This window comes from Xiphophorus couchianus, chromosome 8, assembly GCF_001444195.1.
Source record: "Xiphophorus couchianus chromosome 8, X_couchianus-1.0, whole genome shotgun sequence".
In the NCBI taxonomy this organism is placed as follows: Eukaryota; Metazoa; Chordata; class Actinopteri; order Cyprinodontiformes; family Poeciliidae; genus Xiphophorus; species Xiphophorus couchianus.
The window spans coordinates 1,108,612-1,136,486 of NC_040235.1; the positions used below are offsets into that span (position 1 = coordinate 1,108,612).

General features: G+C 40.9%; 2 protein-coding genes across 3 annotated transcripts; one reads left to right on the forward strand and one right to left on the reverse strand.

The window, feature by feature from the left end:
• Window positions 1-1,160: 1,160 nt before the first annotated feature.
• On the reverse strand, window positions 1,161-15,928 carry ptpa (protein phosphatase 2 phosphatase activator). The gene is made up of 10 exons (XM_028026072.1): window positions 15,796-15,928; window positions 14,613-14,716; window positions 14,422-14,508; window positions 13,853-13,978; window positions 13,664-13,781; window positions 13,334-13,433; window positions 12,562-12,686; window positions 11,031-11,131; window positions 5,931-6,038; window positions 1,161-1,821 (listed from the first exon to the last, which is right to left on the reverse strand). The coding sequence occupies exons 1-10, from the start codon at window positions 15,818-15,820 to the stop codon at window positions 1,747-1,749; spliced, it is 969 nt and encodes a 322-aa protein (XP_027881873.1). The 5' UTR covers window positions 15,821-15,928; the 3' UTR covers window positions 1,161-1,746.
• Window positions 15,929-16,597: 669 nt separating this feature from the next.
• Window positions 16,598-27,821, forward strand: crata (carnitine O-acetyltransferase a). 2 transcript variants are annotated; one of them, XM_028026062.1, is made up of 14 exons: window positions 16,598-16,808; window positions 18,288-18,584; window positions 19,384-19,502; window positions 19,824-19,877; window positions 20,043-20,208; window positions 20,693-20,867; window positions 21,123-21,301; window positions 21,774-21,874; window positions 22,197-22,316; window positions 22,380-22,502; window positions 24,320-24,455; window positions 24,564-24,626; window positions 25,155-25,292; window positions 25,950-27,821. In XM_028026062.1, exons 1-14 carry the CDS (start codon window positions 16,782-16,784, stop codon window positions 26,163-26,165), a joined length of 1,914 nt encoding a protein of 637 aa, XP_027881863.1. In that variant the 5' UTR covers window positions 16,598-16,781; the 3' UTR covers window positions 26,166-27,821. The 2 variants fall into 2 exon arrangements, with proteins under 2 accessions (XP_027881863.1, XP_027881864.1); XM_028026063.1 differs by lacking the exons at window positions 16,598-16,808; window positions 18,288-18,584 and adding an exon at window positions 18,606-18,678.
• Window positions 27,822-27,875: the final 54 nt, after the last annotated feature.

Sequence of the window (27,875 nt, forward strand, 5' to 3'; positions counted from 1 at the left end):
ACGAGTTAAACCTGCATTTATGTTCCCTTTATATAACAAACTGTATATTTTCCATCCATTTTATGCCACAATCAAGTGACTTTGTTACTTATATTGTTCTAAAAATGCGTTATGACTTAAAATAAATTTGACTTCTGGATTTAATGCCTTGAAATTGGGTCTCTAGATCCGCCTCAGAGTGTCAGAAACCAATTAACATCCATCCACATCCAACCACATCCATCCTGTCAGTGATGGGAACCAGATCTCTGCTGGTCTCATGGATCTCCAGCTCTGATTTCCTGGTGACTCTGAATCATAAAATCTGTGAATTATTTTCATTTTAGAGCCGAAGTTTGTTCTAAAGTTTTGAGTTAATGGACACCAAACTGAAAACCAGGTTTTTCTTTGCTGCTTTCTGTTGGTCTTTAACATAAAATCCCTCCACAATAGATGATAGTTAACACTAGAATGGCTTGAGATATTCTCTGAAATGATCCATCAATATCTGCGTTTTCATTACAAATGTTAAAACTTTCACTAATGTCGAAAAAACACAATTTCAGTGTTTCATTAAATAAGAAATGTAAATAAGTTTTTACACACAATTTGATTAAAAAAAAACATGCTCCAATGACTTCCTGTTGTCTTCTTTGTGGTTTCTGTCAGTAGCAACATCCTGTTGATCATTTAACTCATGATGCAAAAAATTAAACCAATTTCATTACAGTCATAAAACCAGCTCATACAAACCTTTCATCAAAAAACAAGTTCTGTCTAAATTTCTGTGTTTCCATTAAGGAAATTAATTTATAAATGTCAAATAGCAGAATTCCACGGTGGATGGAAACACAGATAGTGAGGATTCACATAAATACCAGATGAGCAGTTTCCAAATTGTTCAGTTTGAGTTACAAACATTCTGAGCTAGGCTAACATGCAGAAGCTAGGCTAACATGCAGAAGCTAGGCTAGCTCTGTTGTGTCCAGTTCCACGTGAACCTAGCTTAAATGTACACATATAAAAAATTGAATTAAAAAAGATCTGGAATCTTTTAATAAAGAACATCTGTTTTAAGCTTTTTTACTGAAAGGCTAAAAGTAGAACCTGGTTTGTTGAACTGCAGCTAAAACTTGTTTTTCTGCTTGGACTAGGACGTTAAAACACAAACAACACTTGACACAGGACCATAATGTTCATTTTATTCTTTTAATGACAATATCCATCAGAACTGAGCTGATATTTGTTTTTTTATTTTCTGGGGCTTGATGAGGCTAGCGGTGGAAACTGAAAGAGTTTTTCCATGCACAGACTTTCCATCTAGGCTTCCTGAATCTAGAAGTTTCTGTCTAATCTAGATGGATGTTCTAGCGGTCTACAGTCGGCTCTGAGCGAATGAATGATGACATTTGAGGAAAATTTGACCTTTGGCCTTAAAAGCAAAACAAAAACCCAACAGTGTCGCTGATGACAGCGACCCGGCTGAGGGAAGCTGGATCAGAATACTGCGGCATTCATGATCACACGTTCTGAAAACCATAAAAATGAAATCTGAGACTTTTATATAAATAAGACAAAAATCCACAGATGCTCCAGAGTTCAGAGGTCATCAGCGACATGCTGAGCAGAAAAGTTGAGGATGTGTCCAAACCTTCGCAGCAGCATGCCAGTGAGGGGAATGCATGTATCGGGCTACGCAGCTAGCATTCGCTACCGTTGGAACTGGGAACGCTGGGGGAACGCTGGGAATCCTTCCTCTGTGGAGCGTCAAGGGTTAGCTGGCTGGATGGACAGCAGGCTGCCGAACTTAAAATGCTGGATCACTGGGAACTTCTCCAAACACTGAAAACACGACAGAGAGCGAGACGGGTTAGCAACAGGAGCTAAGTCTGCTGCTAATGGAGGAGAACAGGCTAACATAGAACAGGCTAACCAAGAACAGGCTAACATAGAACAGGCTAAAGAGGAAGAGAAGTGGATCAGAGACCAAAAGCAGGAAGTGGACTACAGCGCAGAGCATTCTGGGTAAATACAACCAAAGCTAACATGCTAGTCTAGCGCTAGCATCAGAAATGGCTCCTGGTCTTCAGCCAAAGACTAAAGAGAAATCCTCCAACACTAAAATCTGACGCCTCCATCTTGTTTCCATCTGGTGAAGAAGGAAGTTGCTCTCAGTGTCTTCAGAGGTTTTGGTGTGGTTTCCTTCAGTGGTTCTTGGTGCAGCGCCCCCACAGGCCAGGAGGGGAACAGGTTGCTGGTTTGTGTTCTATTTGTAAAGCAGTTTGTCATAAACATCTTTTAACAGTTGCTGTAGAAATAAAATTTACTTACTTGCTAATACTAGTTTAACTCTTAATAAATGTTGGATCTGTACATTTATTTGATATTATTTCAGATTAATATGCTGGTTGTCATTTCATTCCTCTGCAGTTTTAATGGATTTGTGCTGACAGCATCATTTTGACTCATCATGGAGACATTTTGGACCGACTCTGTTTACTGACCATTGGAAGTAATTCTATAGTCAACCGGTCCGAACCCAATCAGTACCAAAATAAAATTCAAAGATGATGAAATATGAATGTTTCACATCATTCAACGTTCTCAAACATGAGAACAAAAGTGGGTGAAAAACCAAAAGCAGAAAAGATTTTATGAGATTAAAGACAGTCAGAGCGACTTACAGGAAAACTTTAAGAACCTGGAACCGTTCTCTGTACGCGTTAACCCGACCTGCGGCCCGCGGTACCGCTCTGACCCGACTTTCAGTTTGACCAAATCTGCAGAGCAGCCTCTTTGTGCGGACTGCTGCCATTTTTATTGGGGCGCAGCGGTGGGGGTCTGCAGGCTGGGTGGGGGTCTGTGGGTCTGTGGGTCTGTGGGGGCGGGGAGCCTGAACGCTCAGCCTGTCTGGGCGGTGACACCGCAGGTCACGATCATCCAGGCAGAACGGAACAGAAAAACCCTCCAGCTGAACTGATATTTGATCAATTTATGTTTGTAAAATCAGAGTCACAGAGAAGAAAAGGTTTATGCTCAGAAATATTAAAAATATCCTAAAAACTGATCATAATTTGGCCACTGTTTATTAATGCTCTAATTTAATTAAGCCAAACAAAAACAGTATTTACCAGATTTTCACATTTGTTTCCTACTGATTAAAAAAATTGACTTAGAAATGAATTAAAAGTTATAAATCTGGTTTAATTTGAGCAACTAGAAGAAATTCTAGATCACAGATTAATCACAGATTCAGGCTAATTATTATCCTGTTTAATAAGTTTTATAGTTTTATTACTCAGGGTCACTTTTTAAAATTAAAAACAGCTAAATATTACTCAGGAAGTGAAATGTGGAGAAAGTTAGGTTTACTAACTATTGATTATTTTAGCTTTTATCATCCAACATCTGAAATATCGATTTAAAGATCAAAAACAGTTTTATATCAACTAGAGCTTTAGTATAAAATGTGGCTATAAGCTACATGAAGGTAAATAAAACAACAGTTACATCAATTCAGGAAATTTCCAGCTTAGCTTTTAGCCGTTAGCCTGGTTTTAGCTAACCAGGCTAAGTTAGTTCAACGTAGTCTAAAGTATTTATATTCCAAAAGACTAAATTTAAATGAGCATTTTTCCATCTGGGATTGACATTGTGGCTAAATGTTGCTTTAGCTAATAGCTTAGCTCTCCTCCACAGCCACAAGCTCTAATCTAAATATTCTTTTTTTGTTTTAAATTTAATTTAACCTCTAAATAATGTTTTTTAAATCTATAACTTACTCCAGTTTTATTTTCATAAAAACTTCATGGAAAACTTACCTGCTAATCAAAACATGGCTTATTGTTGCTATTGACTACAGGCTAATTATTAGCCTAGCGAAGAGCTCAGCTTAGCTAGCTAAGTTGATTTTGATGCAAATATCTATTTTTAGACCTAACTTTACTTTAAATGAATAAAACTAAATAAGGTAAAAGTAGTTGCTTTATTTCTTCCAGGTTTTATCTTCTAAAAGGATAAATTTGATAAGAAGTACACAAACTAGAAAAAACATTGAATAATATTGTTTTTCATTATTTTAAAATCTGACTTTATTTTCTCTGACCTCTTTAGCCTCTCAGGAAGCCGTTAAACGCTCCATCCTGGTTCTGGTTCTGGTTTAGTTTTGTCAGTAAACTCTTATTTTGATGATTTTGTGTTTAAAACTGTAAGGAAAATAATCCGGAGTAGGTTTTAGTTTTTCTTAAACTGATTCAGTTTCTGTTTTATTTTAGGAACAACAAGAAGAGCAGCAGAACCGAAGCAGGACGAAGTTCTTCTTCTGTTGTTTCTGCATCATGACTCCGTTAGACGGAGAACTTTGGTCTGCAGCTCAGCCCCAAACCGTGTGTGGGGCCCGGGAAAGGGAGCGAGGAATGTGAGTCTGCTGATGGTTGCTTCAGGCTGGAGGAAGGTCGGACGGAGGGAGGAAGGGAGGGAGCGAGGGAAGGAGGGCGGGAAGGAGGGAGGGAAGGAGGAAGGATTTAATGAAGGGAACGGGGAGGGGGAAGGGAACGCAGACAGCCTGGCCCCTCAGCTCTTTGGGAAGACTCGCAGGCTGCTCTGGAAAACACAGGATGTGGGCATGCAGGCGGGGAGAATGGGCTTAGACATTCCCCCCATCCCACCCCCAACCGCCCACACACACACACACACACACACACACACAGTCCCATTCTCTCCATTCCTGCTTTAACCCTTTCCTGCCTCTGCAGCCCTCAGAACCAGTCTGGGTGTTTCAGTCGGAGTGACCCGGTTCTGGTTTCAGGAAAGTAAAAACTGCAGAAACAAGCGTCTTTAAGCTAGCAAGTTTAAGCTAGCGTCTTTAAGCTAGCGAGTTTAAGCTAGCGTCTTTAAGCTAGCGAGTTTAAGCTAGCGTCTTTAAGCTAGTGAGTTTAAGCTAGCGTCTTTAAGCTAGTGAGTTTAAGCTAGTGAGTTTAAGCTAGCGTCTTTAAGCTAGTGAGTTTAAGCTAGCGTCTTTAAGCTAGTGAGTTTAAGCTAGCGCCAGTAAACGCTGAGGGACAGAAAAGTTATTTTTTAAAATAAAAAACGAGCTAAAGAGGGAAAACGTCTTTCATTATAACTGATGTTCATTTATATTCAGTAAATCAGAATAAACTTCCTGATTATAGCGCCACCTGTAGGTGGACCCCAGTAATAATGACAACTGTAAACAAATACAGCGATTTTAAACGATGTTTATACGTTGTCATAGCGACAGCCAAAGAAAGAACTATTTCATTTCAAGATGACCTCCAAATGACGTAAACTTTCAGCTTATTTAGTGACTTTTTGTTCATTATTTGGGAGTTTAAATCAAATCCAAGAAATCTGGGAGAGAAACTGCCTCATTTAACCAGAAATCAAATCAAATCTATTCAGGAAAATTAAATATTTCCATTTAATTTTGATGTTTGATGTTTATCTGCATTCCTTTCTATTTCTCTTATTAAAAACTTTTAATAAAATCTTTTCATCGCCTCAGTTGGAGGAAATGTTTGAGCGTTTCCCTTTCCTCTGGCTGCCGTCAGTAAATGTGAAACCAGCTTCAGAAAGATGCTGCTGACGCAGAACCAAAATAACCTTTTCTCCTTTTTTTCAAAGTTTAACTTTTTACAGCCAAACATTTCCGAGAAAGTGGAGCAGAGTCACTGGAGGTGTCTGAGTAACTGGAACGTTGGAGGATTTTCACGGCCGTTCCACAGATTATTCCTGATAATCCATCAAAATAAAACTTTAAGTTCAACATCAACGAGTCGAACTGAATGGAGACGAAGCAGGAAGAGAATTTTATCTTCTGGGTCGACGTGGTTCTGACGTTTATGAGCAGTCATTAAAGGAGGATCGGTTTCATTGATCAGTGATCGTTTCATTGATCAGTGATCGTTTCATTGATCAGTGATCGGTTTCACCTCTGCTTTGTACATCCTGATCAGGCCCTGGTTGACTTTGGACCAGGAGGGGACGGCGCTGATGTTCCACAGCTGGTTGGAGTGCTCAGCAAATGGACCCGTCTTCATCTGCAGAACAAAGAGGAGATGATCAGAAATGATCAGAGATGATCAGAAATGATCAGAGATGATCAGAGATGATCAGAAATGATCAGAAATGATCAGAAATGATCAGAGATGATCAGAAATGATCAGAGATGATCAGAGATGATCAGAAATGATCAGAAATGATCAGAAATGATCAGAGATGATCAGAGATGATCAGAGATGATCAGAAATGATCAGAAATGATCAGAGATGATCAGAGATGATCAGAAATGATGGTTGGATCCATCACACATTGTTAAAAACGTCAGAAAAGGAAAGTTTAAATGAAGGAACGACATAAGAGACAAAGAATGGAAAATTTTAACCTTTAAGAAATAAAAAAACAAACAGAAAGTAACGATTCAGAGTCCAGTTCAATTATTAACTGGTTAGCTTAGCATGCTAATGCTAGCAAACGCAACATATTGAGTTGCATCAGTTGGCTGGCTGCTTATAATGACCCTGTTTATACTTATAAACATTTAATATGAAGAAATGAGCTGCTTAGTAAATGAAAAATCACATTTTAAAACAATTAGCTGAATAATTTGTACAACGTTTAACTGTTTCTAAATGTTCGCATTAAGGTGGTTAATTAGATTTAATACAAATGATTGATCATTTTCTTTAATTTCTTTGAGATTTCCTAAAATAAATCAGATTATTGTGTTTTTGATGAATCCAAACTCATCTGGGGAAAGTTAAACCAAAGCAAGACATCAGGAAATGAAATCTTTTTCTTTCCTCTATAAACTCTTTGTACAGAAAATTAATTAAATTCAACTGTATCAAAAAAATATCATCTAGAATTTACTGAAATGGTGTTTTGGGTTCCTTACTCAATTTTTAGCTTTTTCATAAAGCAATACAGTTCTGATCTACCAATAATAATAACAATAATAATTCACTTTATTTGTTAGCACCAAAGACACTTTAAACCGAACACCAACATTATTTTTCTAATTTATCTCGAATGTTTCTGATTATTTCAGATTCACTTCATTTTGGTGAATGAAAACAAAACTAAACAAAATGAAACTTTGTCACTGACTGAAAAACTGTCTAAATAAATTCTGGATAAAATCTGGACCTTTGGGAGGAACATAAATGAATCAAAACCAAACAGTTCCTGCTCAGTTTGAGTTTCAACAAACGTTGAATCTCTGAACGTCTGAATGCGACGGCAGAGCAACCGGATCCAGACCCCGAGGCATCAATCTTAGAGAAAACCTCGTTTTTCCATCCCGCCGCCCGGCCAGCCGGCCGAGCGCCGCTGCAGACGCTTTCCAGGGCCTCGCATGAGAAGACGGGGGGAGGGCGGGGCCTGGCGGGGGCCGGGGGCGGAGACGGTCCGTATTCCCTGGAGGAAGGAGTGATTCACAGCAGCATGTGGGGAAGGAAGTGACTCATGTTTGGGGCTCGCGCTCGCACACAAGCCCTGTGTCTGACGTTAACGCAGAAACACAGAGAGAGAAACGGGAGGCTGAGACGCAGGAAGGCGATGGAGGACGGCGTGGCGCGGTGTGGCGCGGCGCGGCGAGGAGGAGAGCATGTTTACGCTCTCAGCTGTAAACAAAGAGCAGCAAACAGAGTCAGGTCCAAACAGGACAGAACAAAAAGAAAAAAAACGCTCCGTGTGTCGTCACGTGCAACGCTTCCCGGCAATGCTGGCTTTTAAATTCTTCAGCTTCACTTCAACAGTAAATACTGCTGTTGCTATGGTTACCAGCGCTCAAATAAAGCCGACAAACGGAGCAGAAACCGAGAAGCGAAGTTCTTGACGATGAGTTACTCAAGACTGATGAACATCTGCTGCTCTGGACTCTGAAGAAAAGTTTTATTTTAAAATTACATTTTTTTGGTACAGCAATGAAAGAAACGGTGAAAGTCCAGAATCAGAACCAGAACCAGAGAAACGCCAGGACTTTAAAAGTCTGTCAACAACATAATCAGGTCAGATGAATCATAACCTTAGCAAACAGAACGAGTTCCTCACAGGAACAGGAAATGTTTCTGCATGCAGCTTTTATCCACCGACGCTCACAGATTGGCTAACGGTCCACTTAGCAAAGAAGCTAACAATAAGCTAGTTAGAAGGAAAACCGCTAGCGTCAACCTGAAGAAACACGGCGGCCATGGCATCACGTCTGAACCTCAATCAGCCTAATTGACCTCTGACCTCTGGGCCTCTAAACCTCAGTCTGGGTTCGGTTGAAGTGAACTCTGGTTGGGTTTGATATGTGAACCCCAAGCGGACCGGAGACCGCTCCAGAACCAGGAAGTGGATTACGGCGCAGAATGCTCCGCCTTCAGCCAGAGACTAAAGAGAAATCCTCCAACACTAAAACCTGACGCCTCCATCTTGTTTCCATCTGGTGAAGCAGGAAGTTGCTCTCAGCGTCTTCAGAGGTTTTTGTGTGGTTTCCTTCAGTGGTTCTTGGTGCAGCGCCCCCACAGGCCAGGAGGGGAACAGGTTGGTTTGGGTCAGAACCACAGCAGCTGGATTTGGGTAATAAGCTCATGATTTTTGGTGTCTGGAAAATTAGCTGTTTTGAAAACCTCCAGATTGGAAGGTCACAAATCCGCTCCTCAGCCCGTTACCTAGCAACTCAAGCACAATTATTCAGCTGGTTTTTCTGCTGTACAATGGCTGCTGGAAAACACTTTCCATCCAAGAACCACTTTGGAGGCTCTGCTAAGGCTTTTGAAAGATGTATGGTTGTATAATTGTGCACATGTGTGAACATTGAGCGTGGGGGCGTGGCCAGCAGCAGGATTTGGATTTAAAGTGGCAGAGGCCGTAAAACAGACAAAATAGACTGAAATCTGATGATCTAAGAATGATTTGTACAAAAATGTATCATAGGTCGGTTTTAAATAAATAATTTCATCTGTAGAGTACAAAACACAAGAAGAAGAAAGAGAGACGGCCTGATTACATTAAACCGCCATCAATGCTGGAAATAAATCTGAAATATCTCCAGCCTTAATTACAAGAATCAACCCACAGAAATATCATTTAATGAGCGAAACGAGGGGAAAGGTCAGGCTAAGGTAGGAGAAAGAAAAAGGTGAAGGAAGTGTTCCACTGGGAAGACTGGGAAAAGGAAAAAGGATGTAGCCGCTCCACTGACGCCCACTCCGGCTTCCCTCCCCTCCTTTTTCCTCCAAAACTCCCAAAACAAAACAAAGCGCTCAGTTCCTGCTCTGGCAGACGACCAACGCAGTCCATCTGCCCACACACACACACACACACACACACACACACACACACACACACAGTCTTCCTCTTCCCAGACTAACACACATTCAGCTGCGGCTCTCATTTATTTCCACCATCTGAATCTGTAGAAAGTTCACTTAAAAAAATAAAGTGCTAAATTTTAAATATAATTAGTTTAATGAAACATGAACTGAATTAATGTTAAATAATGGGAAAATATGTGCATCAAATTTTAAAAATGAATAATATTGGATTGCGATAAACATTAATTCAAGGAAACATTTTATTATGTTATTCAAACTTTTAGTTTGACCCAAAATATTAAAACAAACAGCTGAAATGACTGAATACAGAAATACTTCATATTATGGTTTTGATTTTCATCCTTTTTCCAGTTTTTGTCCAGATTTTCCTCCAGAACGTTTCAGCTCAGAGTGATGATGGTTCTGACCCAGTTAAACATCCAGAACCTTTAAGATTTAATCAGTTTCTCCATCCAGTCGTATGTTTCTGTGACTTCCTGGTTTCTGACCAATCACAGCCCAGCGAGCTCTCTCATTGGCTGCCACTAAATTTCTACTCTGATTGGTTCTGGACAAACTGGACCTGGAGGTTCTGTTCAACCGGTCCGCTCTGCTTCTGCTACAAAAACATTTACTTTGTGGACCCAGAAGGTTCTGGTTTCTTTAGTATGACGTCTAGTCTAGTTCCTGGATCCGGAAAAAGGCGGGAATCCCCATGGCAACTAGGTGGGAATCACCATGGCAACCAGTGACTCAGCAGATTGTTCTTGAACTAAAAATCTGTTTCCGTTTAAATCCTTTCTAAAACTTTCTAGCACTGGAGATTTTTTGCATTAACTTGAAATAACTAATAATGATTTACAGAAATCTGATTTATTGTCTTTCATACAAGAAAAATAAATAAAAAAGGTAACTTACCCTAAATTAGTTTCTTTATTTGACTCTTCATTTAGTTTTTACAGTTAACTCCATGTTAGAGGTATGATGCTCTTATTTTGAAGGGACTGGTACGTTTATTATGATGTTTATAATGTAAATAAATACTAATTTTAAAAGCTGCGTGACTAAAACTGTGCATTTATTTAATTAAATGCCAAAACTAAAGTTAATTTCAGGTTGTAACTGATATATTAAGATGAAAACATAATCGGTTTTTGGCTAACAGTTTCAGTTTGGGTGTCACTTCTTAAGGTTTCCCTCCAGAACGCTGCATTGGTCTGTCCTTGGTTCCGCCCTTTAACATTAGAAAACAATGCAGCTCATTCAGTACCAAACCGACCGGACCCGATAGTTCTGCTATGAATACACAATTAGTAATAAGTTATGAAAAAACACAAAATCTGTAATTTATTCTCACAAATGAGAAAAAATCCCAACAGTTTCATGATGTTATTTTAAAGGAAACTTTAAGAACTGAAAGAGAAACAGAATCTGTTTTTAACTCCTGGTTGTTCTCAGAGTTTTTATCTTTGTTTAAATATATTAACCTAAAACCATGAAATTCTCCTCAGATATTTAATCATTTATCAATAATATTCATACTGAGGATTGTTTTAATTCATATAAATGAGTTTAAATGAGTTTCATTTAAACAGAAGCAGAAGTTTTGGTTTTGGACCAGAGGAAACTGGAAACTGAATTTATAATCCTGGTTCTGTATGAATAAATATGAGTTGTGGGTGTCGGATTGGACCGGTTCTGATGGACCGGACGGCGTGATTTTCTCACCTCGTTAATGAACCGGATGCAGTCCAGGAATATGTAGTCCTGGTGCTGCTCGTTCACCACTCTCTCATCGATGAAATGCCGCGGCTCCAGAGTCGGATGATCTGAGGACAGACCAGCGTTAGTCACCACCGGGGGGCGCCGCGGAGCTACAAGGTACAGTCAGATTTAAAATCTCCCTGTGGGATCAGGCCAGTTCAGTAACGACGTTCTGATTTATGAAATGATTTTATCTTCGTGGCAAAAGCAAATGAGGTGGATTAGCAGAGCTCTTCAGTCAGAGGCCTCGCCAGCGTGGTCGTAACACTGACTGCTGCAGGAGATCAACATCCACATCGACTGTGAAGATACTGGGATGTTAAAAGTTACGCTAACATTTTGTTTCTTTCTACTATAAATAAAATGTTTCTGGATTTAAATAACTAATAAAATGCAAGTTTAGATAATTACATTTAGAGAAGATTTATTTAAAACCATTTTCATCAGAGAAATCATTAAAATATTAACCAGCTCAGTCAGCTGTTTAGAGGTTAAAGGTCACTGAACCAACATGGCTGATTTAGAAGGACTCAAGAACAAAATATCACATAAACAAACAAATCCCTGCATTTTATGCTAAAAAATTATTTTGACATTTTTGCTATTTTTCTGTAAAAATGGTCAAAACTATAGATTTTAAGTGATGCTAACTCCCACCTGCAGGGGGCAGCAGCTGTACTCTGCTGCCTCAGCCTGAATTTATGTTGAGTTTTAATCCGAGGAACAAAAACCAAATGAAGAAAGTAATTTCTTTAAGGGATGAAAATCTGTGTCTTTCTGTTATATGTAGATTTTACACAGAAAAATATCACAAGTTCTTGCAAATATTTATAGAATAGCACGAGGCCTGTCGCAAAGAATCAATAAATTAAAATCAGATCAATAATTTACAGATGTATGATTTATTATTTTTCTCTTTCTACCAAAAAATGGATAATAAAACTCTTCAGTTTGCTGCTTTGGTTTCAACAAAACCTTTTTTCTGAAGAATTATTCTGTTTGCAGATTCTTAATAATTAATTTTATATGTTGTTTATTATGTTTATTATTCATATATAAAATGTTCTTCAGTTCCAGTGTTAAATGTCTGTTAGAATTTAAAGTTTATTGATATTTCAGAATGTGTTTTTATGTATTATCTGCAGCAGAATGACTGAAGAAGATGCTGCAATGGTCTAGTCAAAGTCCAGACCTCAACCTGACTGAAACACTGGATCAGACTGAAGCTCCCCTGCTGGGCCAGCGGGTGTACTCAGAGGGTGTACTTAGTTTCTGTGCGGTGAATATAAATCAGTGGATCGTATGGGTCTGCTGCCCCCTACTGGACACAAATATTTACTACATCAGTTTTTATCTCCAAACTCCAAAATAATCCAAAAAATAAAAATAATGTTTCTTCTCAGTTTGAAGAACTGACCTTTCTTCTTCTATGGTAAAGACACAATAACCTGACCAATCAGGCTGCTCTGCTGATGTCACTTCCTGTCTGCCTCACCTACGAACTGGGAGCTGCCCCAGATGAAGGGCAGGAACTGGAAGTCGTCCAGTCCCCAGACGCCCTGGCTGCCTGCCGGCTCCATCCTGTAGGTCTGTTGCAGCTTCCGCATCACCTGCAGGTACCTGCAGAGACGCAACAACACAGTCCCTCTAAAGTATTTACACCCCTACAGGTCGCTTTTCTTCTGATTATTGACTCTGTAAATACTAATATTGATGATAAATTCAGAAAACAATTGTAAAAGAGAAAAAAAAATCTCTCCAAATCAACTTGGCTTAATGTGAAAAGTATTTGCACCCTACAGGCCGCTTTTCTTTTTTTTGCTTTTTGTCACTTTAAATGCTAAAATCAGTGATAAATGATTCCTACATCATCATCCTGTGTTTTAATAACTTTGTATTCTAATTAAATATTAAAAGTAATTAAATCTACACCCGAAGCTCCTGGCTTCCATGTTTAGCTCCTAACAGGAAGTGGTGGTTGTTTTGAAGCAATCTGATTGGCTGACAGGTTTTAGCTTAGCACTGCACTGCCCCCTATAGGCTGGCATGTTTAAACAACGCTGTGTGGATGAAAACTTTTCTGAAAGAGATCCAGAGTTTATGATATTACTTTTTAAAGGGGCGTGGATTTGTTTTTAGAAACACCTGGTTATGTTTGGAAAAGTCTAAGTGTGACAAACAGCAAAGCAGCGTCTGACCCTCCTGACCCTCCTGACCCGTCTGACCCGTCTGACCCGTCCTGTGGTACCGCAGCCTGGGCGTCTCACCTGTTGAACACCTTGAAGACGATGGCCAGCTGGTCTGAGATCCTCAGAGCGCCGACCTTACAGAGGCAGCAGAGAAACGCAGCGAAGGCCGCTTCATGACCTGAAGAGACAAACAGAACCGGGTCAGAACCGTCCTGATGTTTGGACTAACTGACCTCAACCTGGAAACACTTTGACCTTTAACCCAGAAGTGCTGGCAGACGGAAAATGAGGCTTTTTGTCATTTATAGATAAATAATAAACCAAAACTGCAGCTGAAGTTCAATGAAAGAACCTCTGGCTGTTTGAGAGGGAAGCATGGAGAGCGGAGGTTCTGATCCGGACCGGTACCTGTCCCGTAGTCGATCCGGGTCGGATTCCCGACAGCTTCCTTCAAGTAGACGGCGATCTCCGGAGCAGCGGCGGCTTTCTCTGCAGGCAGCACGGCGGCCACCAAGGCCTCGGCTTCCTGAAACGCAGACAGAACGTGATCCGAGCCCGGCGCCGACACGGACCAGACAGAGGCAGTTCTGACCCAACCTGCTCCAGCTTGGAGAACCAGGTTCTGTACGCCTTGTTGCCGAAGCGGGACGGCTGGTCGACCGGAGGAGTTTCGTTTATCCACCGGTCCAGAGTTCCCAGAAGGCCGAGCAGCTTCTCCACCGTCTGTAAAACCAACAGAACCGGTTCAGTTCTGACCCGTAACCTGGTCCTGGTGAAACCTTGAACAGGTAAAATAAGACAACGGCTTCCTGTCCTCTGAGACAGAACCGATAGGAGAACCAACTGGTTCTGGAGAGTCCAGATGGACCCGGAGACGTTAGCTCTCTTTCACAGAAATAAAACCAGAGGCAGACACATGCTAACATGCTAATGTGCTAATAGCATTAGCTGACTAGCTTACTGCATGAAGCTAAGCGCACAAAATTTTAGCGCTAAACTAAAAATTAGCTCCACTTGTCACATCGCTACCGTTAGCTCGTTTCTGCACAAAATACTTCTGGAAGTTTAGCGCGGCTAACTTTTCAGTTGCTAATGTATAAAACTATTAAATGTTTAAAAATCTTTAAAAACTTCCATTAAAAACATCTTATAAAAAGTAAAGTCACCTCAGAGACTTCGTATTCACACGTCAGCTTCTTTCCTTTCACTCCTTCGTTCAGGGTCAGGATGAAGCCCATGTAGTCAGCGTAGGCCTGGATGGGTCACCGCACAGAACCAGAACCAGAACCAGAACCACAACCTTTCACAGCAGCAGCTCTACTTTCTGTCTGGGAGCTTCAACAGGAAGGAATCTTACCTGAGAGCGTTTCCACTTCCCCATGTCCGGCACCATGCTGATTTCCTTCTTGGGGATGATGTAGGCGGTGCCGGCGTCAGGCGCCTCATCTTCAGGGGAAGGTGCTGGAAAGAACCAGGCAGACATTATTATCATCTGATCCAGATCAATAAGTTTTTACTATCATCTGATCCAGATCAATAAGTTTTTACTATCATCTGATCCAGATCAATAAGTTTTTACTATCATCTGATCCAGATCAATAAGTTTTTATCATATGGTTCAGATCATTAAATCAATTCTCAAACTGTCATTTGGTTTTTAAGTTGCTTTTGGACTCATGGCTTCTTCCTCTCAGACATTTCAGCCCATGTTGGTTTCAGCCTGGATCTTCAGAATGTCTTCAGCTTTTCTTTTATGGTTCAATCACACATTTCAAACCAGAACCGGTTCTTAATCTGGGATACAGAACCCGTCCTGAACCTGGAACCTCCAGGAAACTGGACCCAACATGAACCGAACATCATCTGGGCTTTCCCAAAATGTTTAAAATGCATTTTTATCTCAATGTATGTAAATTTCTGACTTTAAATATAAAACGCTCTCATTATTCTGACGTCCAGTTTATAGAAATACATCAATAATGTTTATGAGCTTGATGTTAGAAAGTTAAATATTCTCTCTTATTTTGCATCTCCATCCAAAGAAAGCCTGATCAATAAATTTAACAATAAATAAATGAATAATAACCAAATAAGGCAGGATATCATCTTTAATTTCCATGATAAGTCATTTTTATGCATGTTGTGTTTTAATTAAAGCTGAATTATTTTCCTTCCAGCCGAACTAAACTGTATTTTTCTCTTTCAGCTGTTTGACCTGCAGCTCGGTTCACTGCAACAACTAGAAGCTTCAAATTATCTAATTATTAAAATTATACAGGATTTAATGGATAAAAAGCAGATTCTGCAGTGAAATAATTATCGCTATTTGATAACTAATGTGAAAGAGTTCTTAATAGTAAAATCTGAAATATTCTCTGACCCAGTTCAGGTTAAAACAAGCAGCCAGACTAATGTCCAGATAAACCAGTTTGAATTTCCAGCGGTAAAATGTAGAAAAGCAGCGGAACTGCTGGGAGGAGAACCATTGTTCCCAGTTTAACAGCAGAACTGGTGACAGACAGCAGAAACATCATATTTACCTGACTGCTGCCCTGTTTCCGCCATGGCGAGCCGCACTCTTCTTCTACGATCTGGTCACAAGGTTTAAAGCGTAGGTTTAAACCAGACGCAGTTCAACACTGCCCCCAAGTGGCGCATATCCTCTACTACATCTAGAAAAGCAGACAAACAAAAATTCAATAGTTAAAACTGCGAAACCATTTTAATTCTCTGATATTTACCATAGAAAAAATTACTGAAAGTCTCCCAGAGTAGATTACAAAAGACTAAATAAGATTGTAATGCTCTTGCAGTTAACAAACGGTTTAGAGAAGCAAGCAAACGAAACAAAACAATGTATAAGTATGGCATTTTTTTCACTTTATAAAATTACTGTAATTAAATGAGGCTTAAACAGAAGCCTTCAATAATGATAAACAAACAAATAAATAAACAATTTCAGAATAATTCAGAAAAAATAAATTAGTTAATAAAGAAATCCGTTTAAAATTAGATCAAGTGAAACAGACTAGACCAACATTTCTTGTAATAAAACTGACATTTGCAGAGTTACATCTTTAAATTGTAATAAATAACACTTGAAGACTCCATGTGAATTTGAGGAAAAATAAATTTTTTTATGTACTAAAATGACGGTAATTAACACATCGTCCACCAACAAACAACAAAAAATTATCTTTTTTCTTTGATCTTTCAAATAAATAAAGTCAAGAGGCAATAAAATATTTTTCTAATAAAATAAACTGAAACACAGCGTTATTTACATCTATAATTAATTTAATTATTTAAATGTATTTTATTTCTGTTCCATCTGAAGTGAGACAAACGCAGTGAAGTGTGTAGAAGCTGCTCTGCCTCGTCTCAGCAGTTTTTCCTCAGCAGGTTCCTTCAGGTGTTTCTCGGTTGATTTGAGTTTCTTCTGAGGTTTTTCAGAAATAAAACCCCGAGCTGAGCGGCTGATCCTCCCCGGATTCAGGTCACGGTTTGTGGGCGTATCTGAGTCAGAATGTTGGCTTTTTGCAGCAGAACTGTGGTGAGTGGAACAACTCCAGCTAATGTAGCAGAAAAACTCCTGTATCTGTGGAAATATCTAAAACTGACCACCATAAACTGCGGCTGTGACTTTTATTAAGGACTTCTCACTTATCTTAGCAGCTTTATTGACTCTGACATTTTATCTTCCGGGTTTTTATGACTGAAACAGAGCGCTGAAGTTTCCTAGCTGTTAGCTTAGCTCTCATTAAAGTGAACGGAGCTAATTAGCTCGGGTGGCTAACAGGCTAACTGGGTGAAAGGTCAGTTTAACTGGGAATAAAACCAGCTGGAACGACTCCAGAACTTTGTTTTATCTAACTGTCAATAAGGTCCAAACGCTTTTATTATTAAACAACATTTACCGTTATAATTTATTAGATTTGTCTAATTTTAGAGCTTTTTTTGGTCTATTTGTGATGTTTTTTAAATTCCAATTAAGCTGCTTAAAACTGCTGAAAGCTTCAATTTATGTGTAGTTTTATTTTTTAAATCAAATCCTTGTTCTCTGCAGAACAGTAACTTTCAGGTTAACGTTCCCTAACGCAGCAGCAGCTGTCAATCTGTGACCTTTACAGAAACAAAAGTCACAATGGAAACACTGGGAAGTACTGGCATCCAGGGAGCCTTTAGGGAACTTTATGAACATGAGCGTCATGTTCCCTAATATAAAGCTTAAATGTTTTCTGAATTACCTGAGGTTGTTTATTCAGCTGAACCTATTTTAGAAATGTTCCCTGATGTTCCCTAAAGGTTCCCTGAACTTTTGATGCAACTTTCACTGTGACAATTTAAATAATTAACTTTCAGATAAATATTCTCGTTAGGTTTTCTAAATGTTGGAAAGCTTCTTTGACCCACAGGGAACTTTGGGGAACTTCATATAAAGTTTAAACAGTGTTTAAAATCCAAGGAACATTCTCTGAAGGTCGAATGTTTTCTGAAGGTTGAAAGTTAATTTCTACTTTCATGTGATATTTTTACGTTATAAATAATTGTTTTAAGTGATTTTAAATTGAGATTTTGTGTGGATTAAAGGCATTAAATGTATTTGTTTTCTCAGATGTCATGGCTGCATGTGGATTAAATGTTTCTGTGCATGTTGTTAAAGCTAACGTTCTTCTACTGACAATCAGGGAACCTTTTGGGAACGGTTACCCAGGGAATAAGATTCAGGAAACATTCATTCACCTCAGCTGATGAATGAATGTTTATTTCAACACCTGATCAGTTCAACAGGAGTAGAACTGTTAGCATGTTTGATAGTAGCACCGTTAGCATGTTTGATAGTAGCACCGTTAGCATGTTTGATAGTAGCACCGTTAGCATGTTTAATAGTAGCACCGTTAGCATGTTTAATAGTAGCACCGTTAGCATGTTTAATAGTAGCACCGTTAGCATGTTTAATAGTAGCACCGTTAGCATGTTTAATAGTAGCACCGTTAGCATGTTTAACGGTCACAGGTCTTCCTGTCTCCAGTGGAAGGTTGCCATGGTGAGACCCTGTCCCTTCGTGAGGCCGCGTCACCTGGTGAAGCCCGTCTCTGCCACCCGGGTGGCCGGCAGGTACCTGAGCCACCAGAGGGGGCTGCCGAGCCTGCCGGTGCCCCCGCTGCAGCAGACCTGCGAGCGCTACATTACGGCCCTGGAGCCCATCGTGGAGGCGGAGGAGCTGAGCCGGACCCGGCGGCTGGTCCAGCAGTTCCAGGAGGCCGGCGGCGTCGGGGAGCGGCTGCAGAAAGGCCTGGAGAGGCGGGGGAGGGACACAGAGAACTGGGTACGCCCAAAGCTCAGCCAGACGGCCGATAAACCGCTGCATCAATAGATTCTCCTTATGGAGCCGAACTCAAACTGTAACTGGTAGAATGAAGGTAACGGCTTCCACATATTTAATTTGGTGGATTTTATTTGATATTTCTGAGTAGAAATAAAAGGTTTAAACACAGAAATGAGTTCAAGTCCCAACAGTTTTAAAAGGATTCCTAATCCAATAAATCTTTGAGATTATCTGACTTAAAGATAATGCAAAACTCACGTTTTGTATGTTTTTATTTTTCTAGTTGAGTCTCTATTACTTCTAGAAACAAAGTGCTTAAAAAAATCATCTCTTGGCAAGAAGTTCATGTTATTTGGTGCCTGTAAACAAGGCATTTCAAAAACCTCCCAACTGTTGAGTCACACTTTGCCGTTACCTAGCAACCACAGTGGAGTTCTGCCCGTTACCTAGCAACCTCAAAACCTTTGGTCAGCTTTATGTGCTGTACAATGGCTGCTGTAAAAGACAAGAGTTTTGATGTTGACTTATGATCCAGAAACCACTTGCTGCATTCTTGTTGGTTGTGCAGGAGGCTCTACTAATGCTTTTCAAAGAGGTATAGGTGTAGAAAAAGCAGCGATTTTCACATGTAAGTGTAAACGCTGAGTTGGGGGCGTGGCCAGCAGCAGATTATCTGGATTTAAGCTCATGAACTTCCTTCCTTAATCTTCACGTCTTTTCATCCTGGAAAGACCTTGAAAGTCCTTGAATCCCGTTGCTTCCTGCACATTTTTCTACCTTCCTGTGGTTCTGCTCGCAGCTCTCCCAGTGGTGGGTCCAGGTGGCCTACCTGGAGTACCGGCTGCCGGTGGTGGTCCACTCCAGTCCAGGCCTGGTTCTGCCCAGGATGGACTTCAGGGACAAACAAGGACAGATCAGGTGAACAAACAAACAGACAGTTTCTACTGGTCCTGGTGGTGTTGGACCACCAGGACCTTTTAGAGGAATGTACCTGAAATGATTTACTTCTCAGAGAATCAACCGATTGTTTGTTGTTCCGTTCGTTGATTTGTTTGTTGTTCTGTTTGTGTCTCAGTCTGTCTTGCCCGTTATCTTCTCTACTTTTTTTCTCAGAGTTTCAAACGTTCCTCTTGTCCTGATGAGTCTGGATGGAAGTAAAGACTCAAACTGATCTGTAGTTTTTATTTCCAGGCTTTAACTCCATGAATGACCCAGTTTTCTCTCTCTCTCTCTCTGCAGGTTTGCTTCCAAACTGATCGCTGGAGTTTTAGACTTCAAGACGATGATCGATAAGTGAGTCCTGCAGCCCTGAAAACATTCAGTCTAATTGGTGAAAGTAGAAGTTTAAACGGTGAAGTTGCTCCTGTTTTTGTCTGATTTCTGGTTAAAACATCATTTTCTCTGTAGACGTCCGATTCATTTGAAGGTGTTTAGTCTGTGAACTGGTTTGTTTTCCAGTGAGACTCTCCCAGTGGAGTTCCTGGGCGGGAAGCCTCTGTGTATGAACCAGTACTACGAGGTTCTGTCGTCCTGCCGGATCCCCGGCGTCAGCAGAGACTCTGTGGTGAACCACGCCAGGAGCTCCCAGCCCCCCAAACACATCACCGTGGTCCACAACTTCCAGGTGAGGATCGCTGCTGGGAACACTGGGATACTGGGAAACCTGCTGGGGTTGATGGAGGAGATGCAGTTTGAATCATAAATTATTCTAGTTTTAGATAGAAATCTTTAACTGGTCCAACTCTGCCATCTGCTGGCTGTAATTGGTACTTTGTGAACATTGAGGCGAAAACTAGTTAAACCTGAGAGTCTGGAAGGTTGCTATGACAACAGCAGCAGCTCTTTAGTCCTGGAAGTAATCTTCATCTGACAGAAGGCCGACTTTCTTTATGTGGCTCTGAAGGTTCAGGTCAGAGGTCAGCCTGATCTCTGGTTTCTATCTGTAGTAAGTGAAGCTGTGTGTTGATTTTAGATCTATAACTCTAGATCGTTCCTCTTTAATAGCTTTAGTTTCTGTTCAGCTGGAGAAAGTTTTTCTGTTCAGAATGTGAATCCAGACCTGCTGCTCCTTGGTTTCCAATCATTCTAAGTCTCTTCGTTCCTCCCAGTTCTTCCAGCTGGACGTTTACCACAGCGATGGGACGGCGCTGACTCCAGACCAGCTCTGTGTTCAGCTGGAGAAGATCTGCAGAGCTTCACCGGATCCCGGCGCTGAACCTGTCGGTATCCTGACCACCCAACATCGAGACGTCTGGGGGAAATCCTACCTCAACCTGATCAGAGGTCAGAGACACAAACTCACCTGCAGCTGTGCCTTTATGAACCACCAGAGGGCAGCGACGCTGCAGAGTTACAGCTTTAGATTCAGATGTTTAGAAATCAGCCAATTAACCTGGAAGATGTTAGTTTGTTTTAATAAAACATGTTCTGTGTCAGTGTTTAGAACCATCAGAACCAGCATGTTGGACTGGTTTCTGCTGGTAAACTGGGTTAAACTGGTGTTGAGTCTTTCTGATGCGTCTCTCCTGTCTGGTTCAGACCCGACCAACAAAGCGTCGGTGTCGTCCATCCAGAGGAGCATCTTCACGTTGTGTCTGGATGGATCCACGTCTGGAGCAGCTGGAGATCAGAGCCGCAGCGCTGCAGCCGTCCAGATGCTGCATGGCGGCGGCAGCCGGGGCTACAGCGCCAACCGCTGGTTCGACAAGACGCTGCAGGTGACCCCGCGACCCCAACGCTCCAGATCACACGCCAAATCCGGGCCGTCCAGAAAGTTCTGTGACTCTAAAAAATCAGCAGATCCCTGCTGGATTTAAGTGATGCACTGAAATTCACATTTATACGTTTTTCATCGTAATTATTGCAGATTTACCAAACAAAGCAACTTCTCTGCAAAAATAACTCAAAATTCTAAAGTAGCACAAAAAGTCTGAGATTTTAACTACAAACAATCTGAAAAACAATAAAATCCTGGAGGAAATGATGGTTTACTGATTCTGACCTGAAACATGATGGATTCTGCAGATCATCTGTTGGTTTTTACTTTTTCAATATGTTAAAATTATTACAGCATGAAGTCAGAACCATATAATAACCAGCAGCCTGTAGCTGTAACTTTCTCTGGAGAGAAAACTTCTGTTTTGCTCCTGATCTGAACCTGATGCTCTCGGTTTCTGATGTTTCCTTCAGTTCATCGTGGGAGAAGACGGGACCTGCGGGGCGAACTACGAGCACGCGCCGGCTGAAGGCCCGCCCATCGTGGCGCTGATCGACCATGTGGTCGAGTTCACGTCAGTAGAACCGCACCGATTTATCAATACCGATATCTGATATCTGATACGGAAAAACAGCTGAGGAGACTTGGAACCAAAGAACAGATCTGAGATTAATATCTGTATCAGTCCAGGTGTAATGTACATAAATAAAGCATAGAGTTAGACTGAATAGATCTGCCTCACTGTCACTGTTACCTGATATTGATATGTGATCAGTTCATTAATGCTGACGGAACATAAACCTGAATCAAAATGATGATCCAGATCATTTTCTATCGTAATCTGTGAATAATCCAGTAATCTGCCGTTAATCTGCAGCTTTGTGTCTTTTGGACAGGAGGAAACCGGAGACGTCTTCGTCTCCTGCAGCGTCTCTTCCTGTCCCTCATAAACTTCCCTTCAACGTCTCTCCAGAGGTGAAGAGGGACATCGAGGCGGCCAAGGTCAGCATGGACAGGTGAGAGCAGCCCGGTCCGGTTCTGATCCAGTCCCAGTATTCTGAGCCTCTGTCCCTCCACAGCCTGGCCCAGGACCTGGACATGCGGGTCTCTGTGTTCGGACACTTTGGGAAAAACGTGCCGAAATCCCACAGGATGAGTCCGGATGCGTTCATCCAGGTTGGCCTGCAGCTCGCCTTCTACAGGTGAGAGGAACAAAACACCCAAACACCTGGACGTTAGAGATCCGCTACAAAACACCTGGACGTTAGAGATCCGCTACAAAACACCTGGACGTTAGAGATCCGCTACGAAACACCTGGACGTTAGAGATCCGCTACAAAACACCTGGACGTTAGAGATCCGCTACAAAACACCTGGACGTTAGAGATCCGCTACAAAACACCTGGACGTTAGAGATCCGCTACAAAACACCTGGACGTTAGAGATCCGCTACGAAACACCTGGACGTTAGAGATCTGTTACGAAAGACCTGGACGTTAGAGATCCGCTACAAAACACCTGGACGTTAGAGATCCGCTACGAAACACCTGGACGTTAGAGATCTGTTACGAAAGACCTGGACGTTAGAGATCCGCCACAAAACACCTGGACGTTAGAGATCCGTTACGAAAGACCTGGACGTTAGAGATCCGCCACAAAACACCTGGACGTTAGAGATCCGCCACAAAACACCTGGACGTTAGAGATCCGCCACAAAACACCTGGACGTTAGAGATCCGCCACAAAACACCTGGACGTTAGAGATCCGCCACAAAACACCTGGACGTTAGAGATCCGTCACAAAACACCTGGACGTTAGAGATCAGTTACAAAACACCTGGACGTTAGAGATCCGCTACAAAACACCTGGACGTTAGAGATCAGTTACGAAACACCTGGACGTTAGAGATCCGTTACGAAACACCTGGACGTTAGAGATCCGCCACAAAACACCTGGACGTTAGAGATCCGCCACAAAACACCTGGACGTTAGAGATCAGTTACAAAACACCTGGACGTTAGAGATCCGCTACAAAACACCTGGACGTTAGAGATCAGTTACGAAACACCTGGACGTTAGAGATCCGTTACGAAACACCTGGACGTTAGAGATCCGTTACGAAACACCTGGACGTTAGAGATCCGTTACGAAACACCTGGACGTTAGAGATCCGCCACGAAACACCTGGACGTTAGAGATCCGCCACGAAACACCTGGACGTTAGAGATCCGCCACGACACACCTGGACGTTAGAGATCCGCCACGAAACACCTGGACGTTAGAGATCTGTTACGAAACACCTGGACGTTAGAGATCCGCTACGAAACACCTGGACGTTAGAGATCCGTTACGAAAGACCTGGACGTTAGAGATCCGTTACGAAACACCTGGACGTTAGAGATCCGTTACGAAACACCTGGACGTTAGAGATCTGTTACAAAACACCTGGACATTTACGCTGCTGCATGAAAACCAACCGACTCTGTCGGCGCAATGCCTTCTGGGAAATTCTGCACCTTTCTGAGAGTTTCAGGTTATTTTTCTGGTTTTTTAACCTGAAAGACTTTTTTTTAGTTTCACATGAAAACAAACTTTTCCTCCAAATCACTTTAAAATCTAATTTCAACAGGAAGTAAAAAGCTGATGGTTTATTAATCCAACATGTGATTAGCAGATAATCTGAATTCAAACCGAACCTGAACGCCTCATAAGTTCTGGATCCTAAAGGATCATTTCCACAAATACTGTCCAGAACTTAGAGGTCCGTTAATTGAAATTTTGCCGCCCCAGAACTTCTTCACATCTAACAAGATTGGTGTCAAAAATGTGCAGGAAAAATCGTTTTGCTGCTTTTGCTCTCGAGTTACTGAGGCTGAAAACGTCTTTACTAATTTATTTAAAATGACAGCAGCACAAACGATTTTCACTCGTCGTTCAGAACCTGGACCATTTTATATTTCCCAGAATGCACTGAGCTGCTGAGCCTCTACAGGTTTGTTCTGCTTCCTGTGTTAACAGGAAGTACCGGCGCTGCTGCGCTACGTATGAGAGCGCCTCGCTGCGGATGTTCCGACTGGGTCGCACCGATACGATCCGATCGGCCTCCAACGCCTCGGCTTCCTTCGTTAAGGCCTTCGACGATCCCAGCAAGCAGGTCCAGACTCGGTTCTGCTCACCGCGTCATTCTGGTGTTTTGAATGTGAAGCTTTTTAATTTAAGTAATTCTTGTTTTAATTAGATTAAATCTTGTTTTTGTGCTCAGAACCTGGAGAAAGTGGATCTGATGGAGAAAGCTGTGAAAGCCCACAGATCGTACACCAACATGGTGAGTGTTCGCTGCAGCAGCGGAAGAAATGCATCACTTTATGGTACTGGCATAAAGATAAAAGATATTTATTACTTATTTATTTCAGTGTCTGCATGGTGCAGCATTTCTAAATCTTCCCATCTGAAACCAGTTTCTTCTGGACGCCACTTAGTGACATTTATTTCACTAAACGATTCAATTCAAAAATACTTTATTGATCCTAAAGATAAAATCTATGCTGATGGATCTCCTGTAGCAGTCTGTGCTACAGGAGACCTGAAGAAGCCTCTGACTGAAGACTCTGCTTTAAAGAGAATGGTCAGGGTTCTGAATAATTTTCTTGATTTCTCACATTATTAAAAATAATGCGAAAAGTTTAACAAAGTAAAATAAAGAAATTTAAAGTTTTTCTGTTTTCACATTATTAGTTTGATCCTTAAAAACAAAAAGTTTGACTTTCCTGATGAACCTGACCCATTATTACCGAACTCGGCCCGGTTCCTCTCAGCTCGGCCTCCATGTTTAAGTGTTTGTATTTTTGATCAGGCGGTCAGCGGGCAGGCCATCGACAGACACCTGCTGGGCCTGAAGCTGCAGGCGGCCGAGGAGAAACTTCCCGTCCCCGAGATCTTCAGAGATCCAGCCTACGCTAAAGCTCTGCACTACCGACTGTCCACCAGCCAGGTACCGCCGGACCGGACCGGACCGTTCTGGGTCCAGAACCCGACCCGGATCTAAGCCCAACACTATAACAAATGATGCTGGATAATAAATTATCCCAGAATTTATTGCAGTAAACGATAATATTGTTGCTTTCAAGTAATATAATGTAAAGTTTTAAAGTTTAATTAACATTTTACACTGGAACTGGAAAACATTTTAAATATGCAAAATCAACAAACTGAATTATGAAACTAGGAGCTGATTTAAACTGCTGCTCTACTGATGATGACCTGCCAGTTGGTGTTTGTTGCCTTTATTATTTTTTAACTGAAACACTGAATTCCACATCACATCTACATGTTGAGGTTGTCAAAGTCAAGCTAGCATAACTGAGCTACTTCCCTCTCCCTGCTTTTTAATTGAAAGTTTTTCTGACCTCATCTTGTTGCCTCAGTGTTAACAATTAGCAGCAAAGCTCTGCGTCCATTTTACTTTTTATATCAGGCTTACATTTAAGCTTTAGCGCGTTATGTTGATAACTTAGCAGCTAACATCAATGCTAGTCGTTGTTAGCGAGCAGCTAACGCAGGGGGCGGGATCTTAACGTGACGTCATGCTGTAACAGAACCTCTCCTGGTTCTGGACTCTGACCATCCCCGCCCTCTGGTTCCTCCTCAGGTCCCGTCCAAGACGGACTGCGTGATGTGCTTCGGGCCGGTGGTAACCGACGGTTACGGCGTCTGCTACAACCCCATGGACGACCACATCAACTTCGCCGTGTCGGCGTTCAACAGCTGCGGGGAGACGGACGCCGGCGGCCTGGCGGCGGCCGTGGAGGACGCTCTGCTGGACATGAAGGTTCTGCTGGACCGGACCCCCAGGTCCAAACTGTGACAGCTTCCTCAACCTGCAGGGGGCGCCGCTCTGATCAGCTCGTCCATCAACACTCTGCACTTTAAGATCCTCTGATTCAGATTATCACATGAAGCTCAGCAGAAAAATCAGCTGGAAACGTTTAGATTCACCAGAAATGACAATTAGTTGATTTATTTCCTGAAATATTCAAAATGTTTTATAGGAATCGTTCAAGTGCTGCAAAAACAATCAGATGAAGTTAATAATCAGCTGTTGGTCCTTAAACATTTCACTGCACCTGTTTTTATATTTTCTGTTTCAAATAATTTAGTTTAAAAAGTCAGAATGTCTGTTTACCTGAAGCCAGTTTGGTCCAACATGTTCATAAACAGTTTGTAAAAAGTTAGTCAATAATTAACAGCAATAATTTGGGTTATTTACTTATTGGAGGAAATTTTAACTGGTTCACTTTTCAGTGAGATTTTCACCTTAATATTTATTAATTTATAAATTCCACAGTTTCAAACTAAACATTGATCAAAGTGTGAATATTTAGTTTGCTGGTTAACCAACAAATTATTTAGCTTAGCCGCATATTTAGGTTGTAAACTAAACATTTAGCTCCAAATATTTGGAAACTAAATATTGATTTGGCAAGATAAATATTTAGTTGCAAGGTAAATGTTGGTTAGCTAATTACTTTATTAGAGATAAATGTTTAGTTATTTGGCTAAATAAATATTTAGCTTCTAAGCTACATATTTAATTTGCCTTGTAACTATTTACTTTGGAGCTAACATTGAAAAACAAATGAATAAAAGTAAAAATATGATTTTAAAAAGTTTTTCCAAACTTTTTTTTCCTCTTATAAAAGACTAAATACATTTTTGTTAGTCTTTGTTTGGCTTCATATAAAGAGAAAACTGTTGAGTTGACAGTTTTCTGATCCAGTCTTACAGTTTTAAGGAAGAATCGACATCATGACCTCTGACCTCTGGAGCTCTGCTGGGTTTCTTCAGAACCTGGGAGGAGGTTCTGCCACAGATTGGACCGGTTTCGGTCCAGTTGTTGTTTTGCTCTGATTCCTCGCTCAGTTTAAACCAGATTTAGTTTCAGCTGCTGATCATGAAGGTTTCTGTAGTTTTATAAAATGTTTACAGCGGCGGCCATGTTTTCTTCCTGCTGCCAGATTAATGTAGCTCAGCTGAATGAAAACGTTCGTTTAACAATTTACTGATAATTTGTGGGTCAGTTTGTTTAATGCAACAATTATTTTAACTGAAGTAAATTAATTTAACATGAAGCTTGTTTGTGCCAAAATAATTATACAAATGAACTTTTTACCCTAAAAATAAATACAGAATTTCTTTGTTACTTATTTATATTATTTAATCTGTAATTGAACTTCAAGTTTTTAATCCTCGTTGATGATAAACTTTAAAAAGTAGCTTCGATTGGACTTCAGATCAATATTCCTGTTTCTACAACAATGAGAGGAGATTCATAATTTTTCATGTGAAAACCAAAATATATGATTTTTTTTTTTTACAAAAACATGTTTAAGGAAAACAAAAAACAAAATATGTTTCTTGTCAAAATATAGATTTCTGCTGTCATTCAGTTTTTTCTTCCATAATTTCTGCTTTTTTCTAATGATTTGGTGGAAAATAATAAAAACCATAACGGATAAACAAACTCATTAAATAAAATACAGCAGTAATTTTATTTTTTCCTTCAGTGAACGTCGGG

What these genes read in the sequence shown, in the direction of transcription:
- ptpa (XM_028026072.1), bottom strand. Translation starts at nt 15,820, where the DNA reads ATGGCGGAAACAGGGCAGCAGTCAG. An exon ending in GGAAACAGGGCAGCAGTCAG is followed by an intron (nt 14,717 to 15,795) that starts GTAAATATGATG and finishes GGTTCTTTCCAG; the next exon opens with CACCTTCCCCTGAAGATGAG. An exon ending in CCGGATCGACTACGGGACAG is followed by an intron (nt 13,434 to 13,663) that starts GTACCGGTCCGG and finishes TTGTCTCTTCAG; the next exon opens with GTCATGAAGCGGCCTTCGCT.
- crata (XM_028026062.1), top strand. Translation starts at nt 16,782, where the DNA reads ATGTTGGCTTTTTGCAGCAGAACTGTG. An exon ending in GACAAACAAGGACAGATCAG is followed by an intron (nt 19,503 to 19,823) that starts GTGAACAAACAA and finishes CTCTCTCTGCAG; the next exon opens with GTTTGCTTCCAAACTGATCG. An exon ending in ACAGATCGTACACCAACATG is followed by an intron (nt 24,627 to 25,154) that starts GTGAGTGTTCGC and finishes ATTTTTGATCAG; the next exon opens with GCGGTCAGCGGGCAGGCCAT.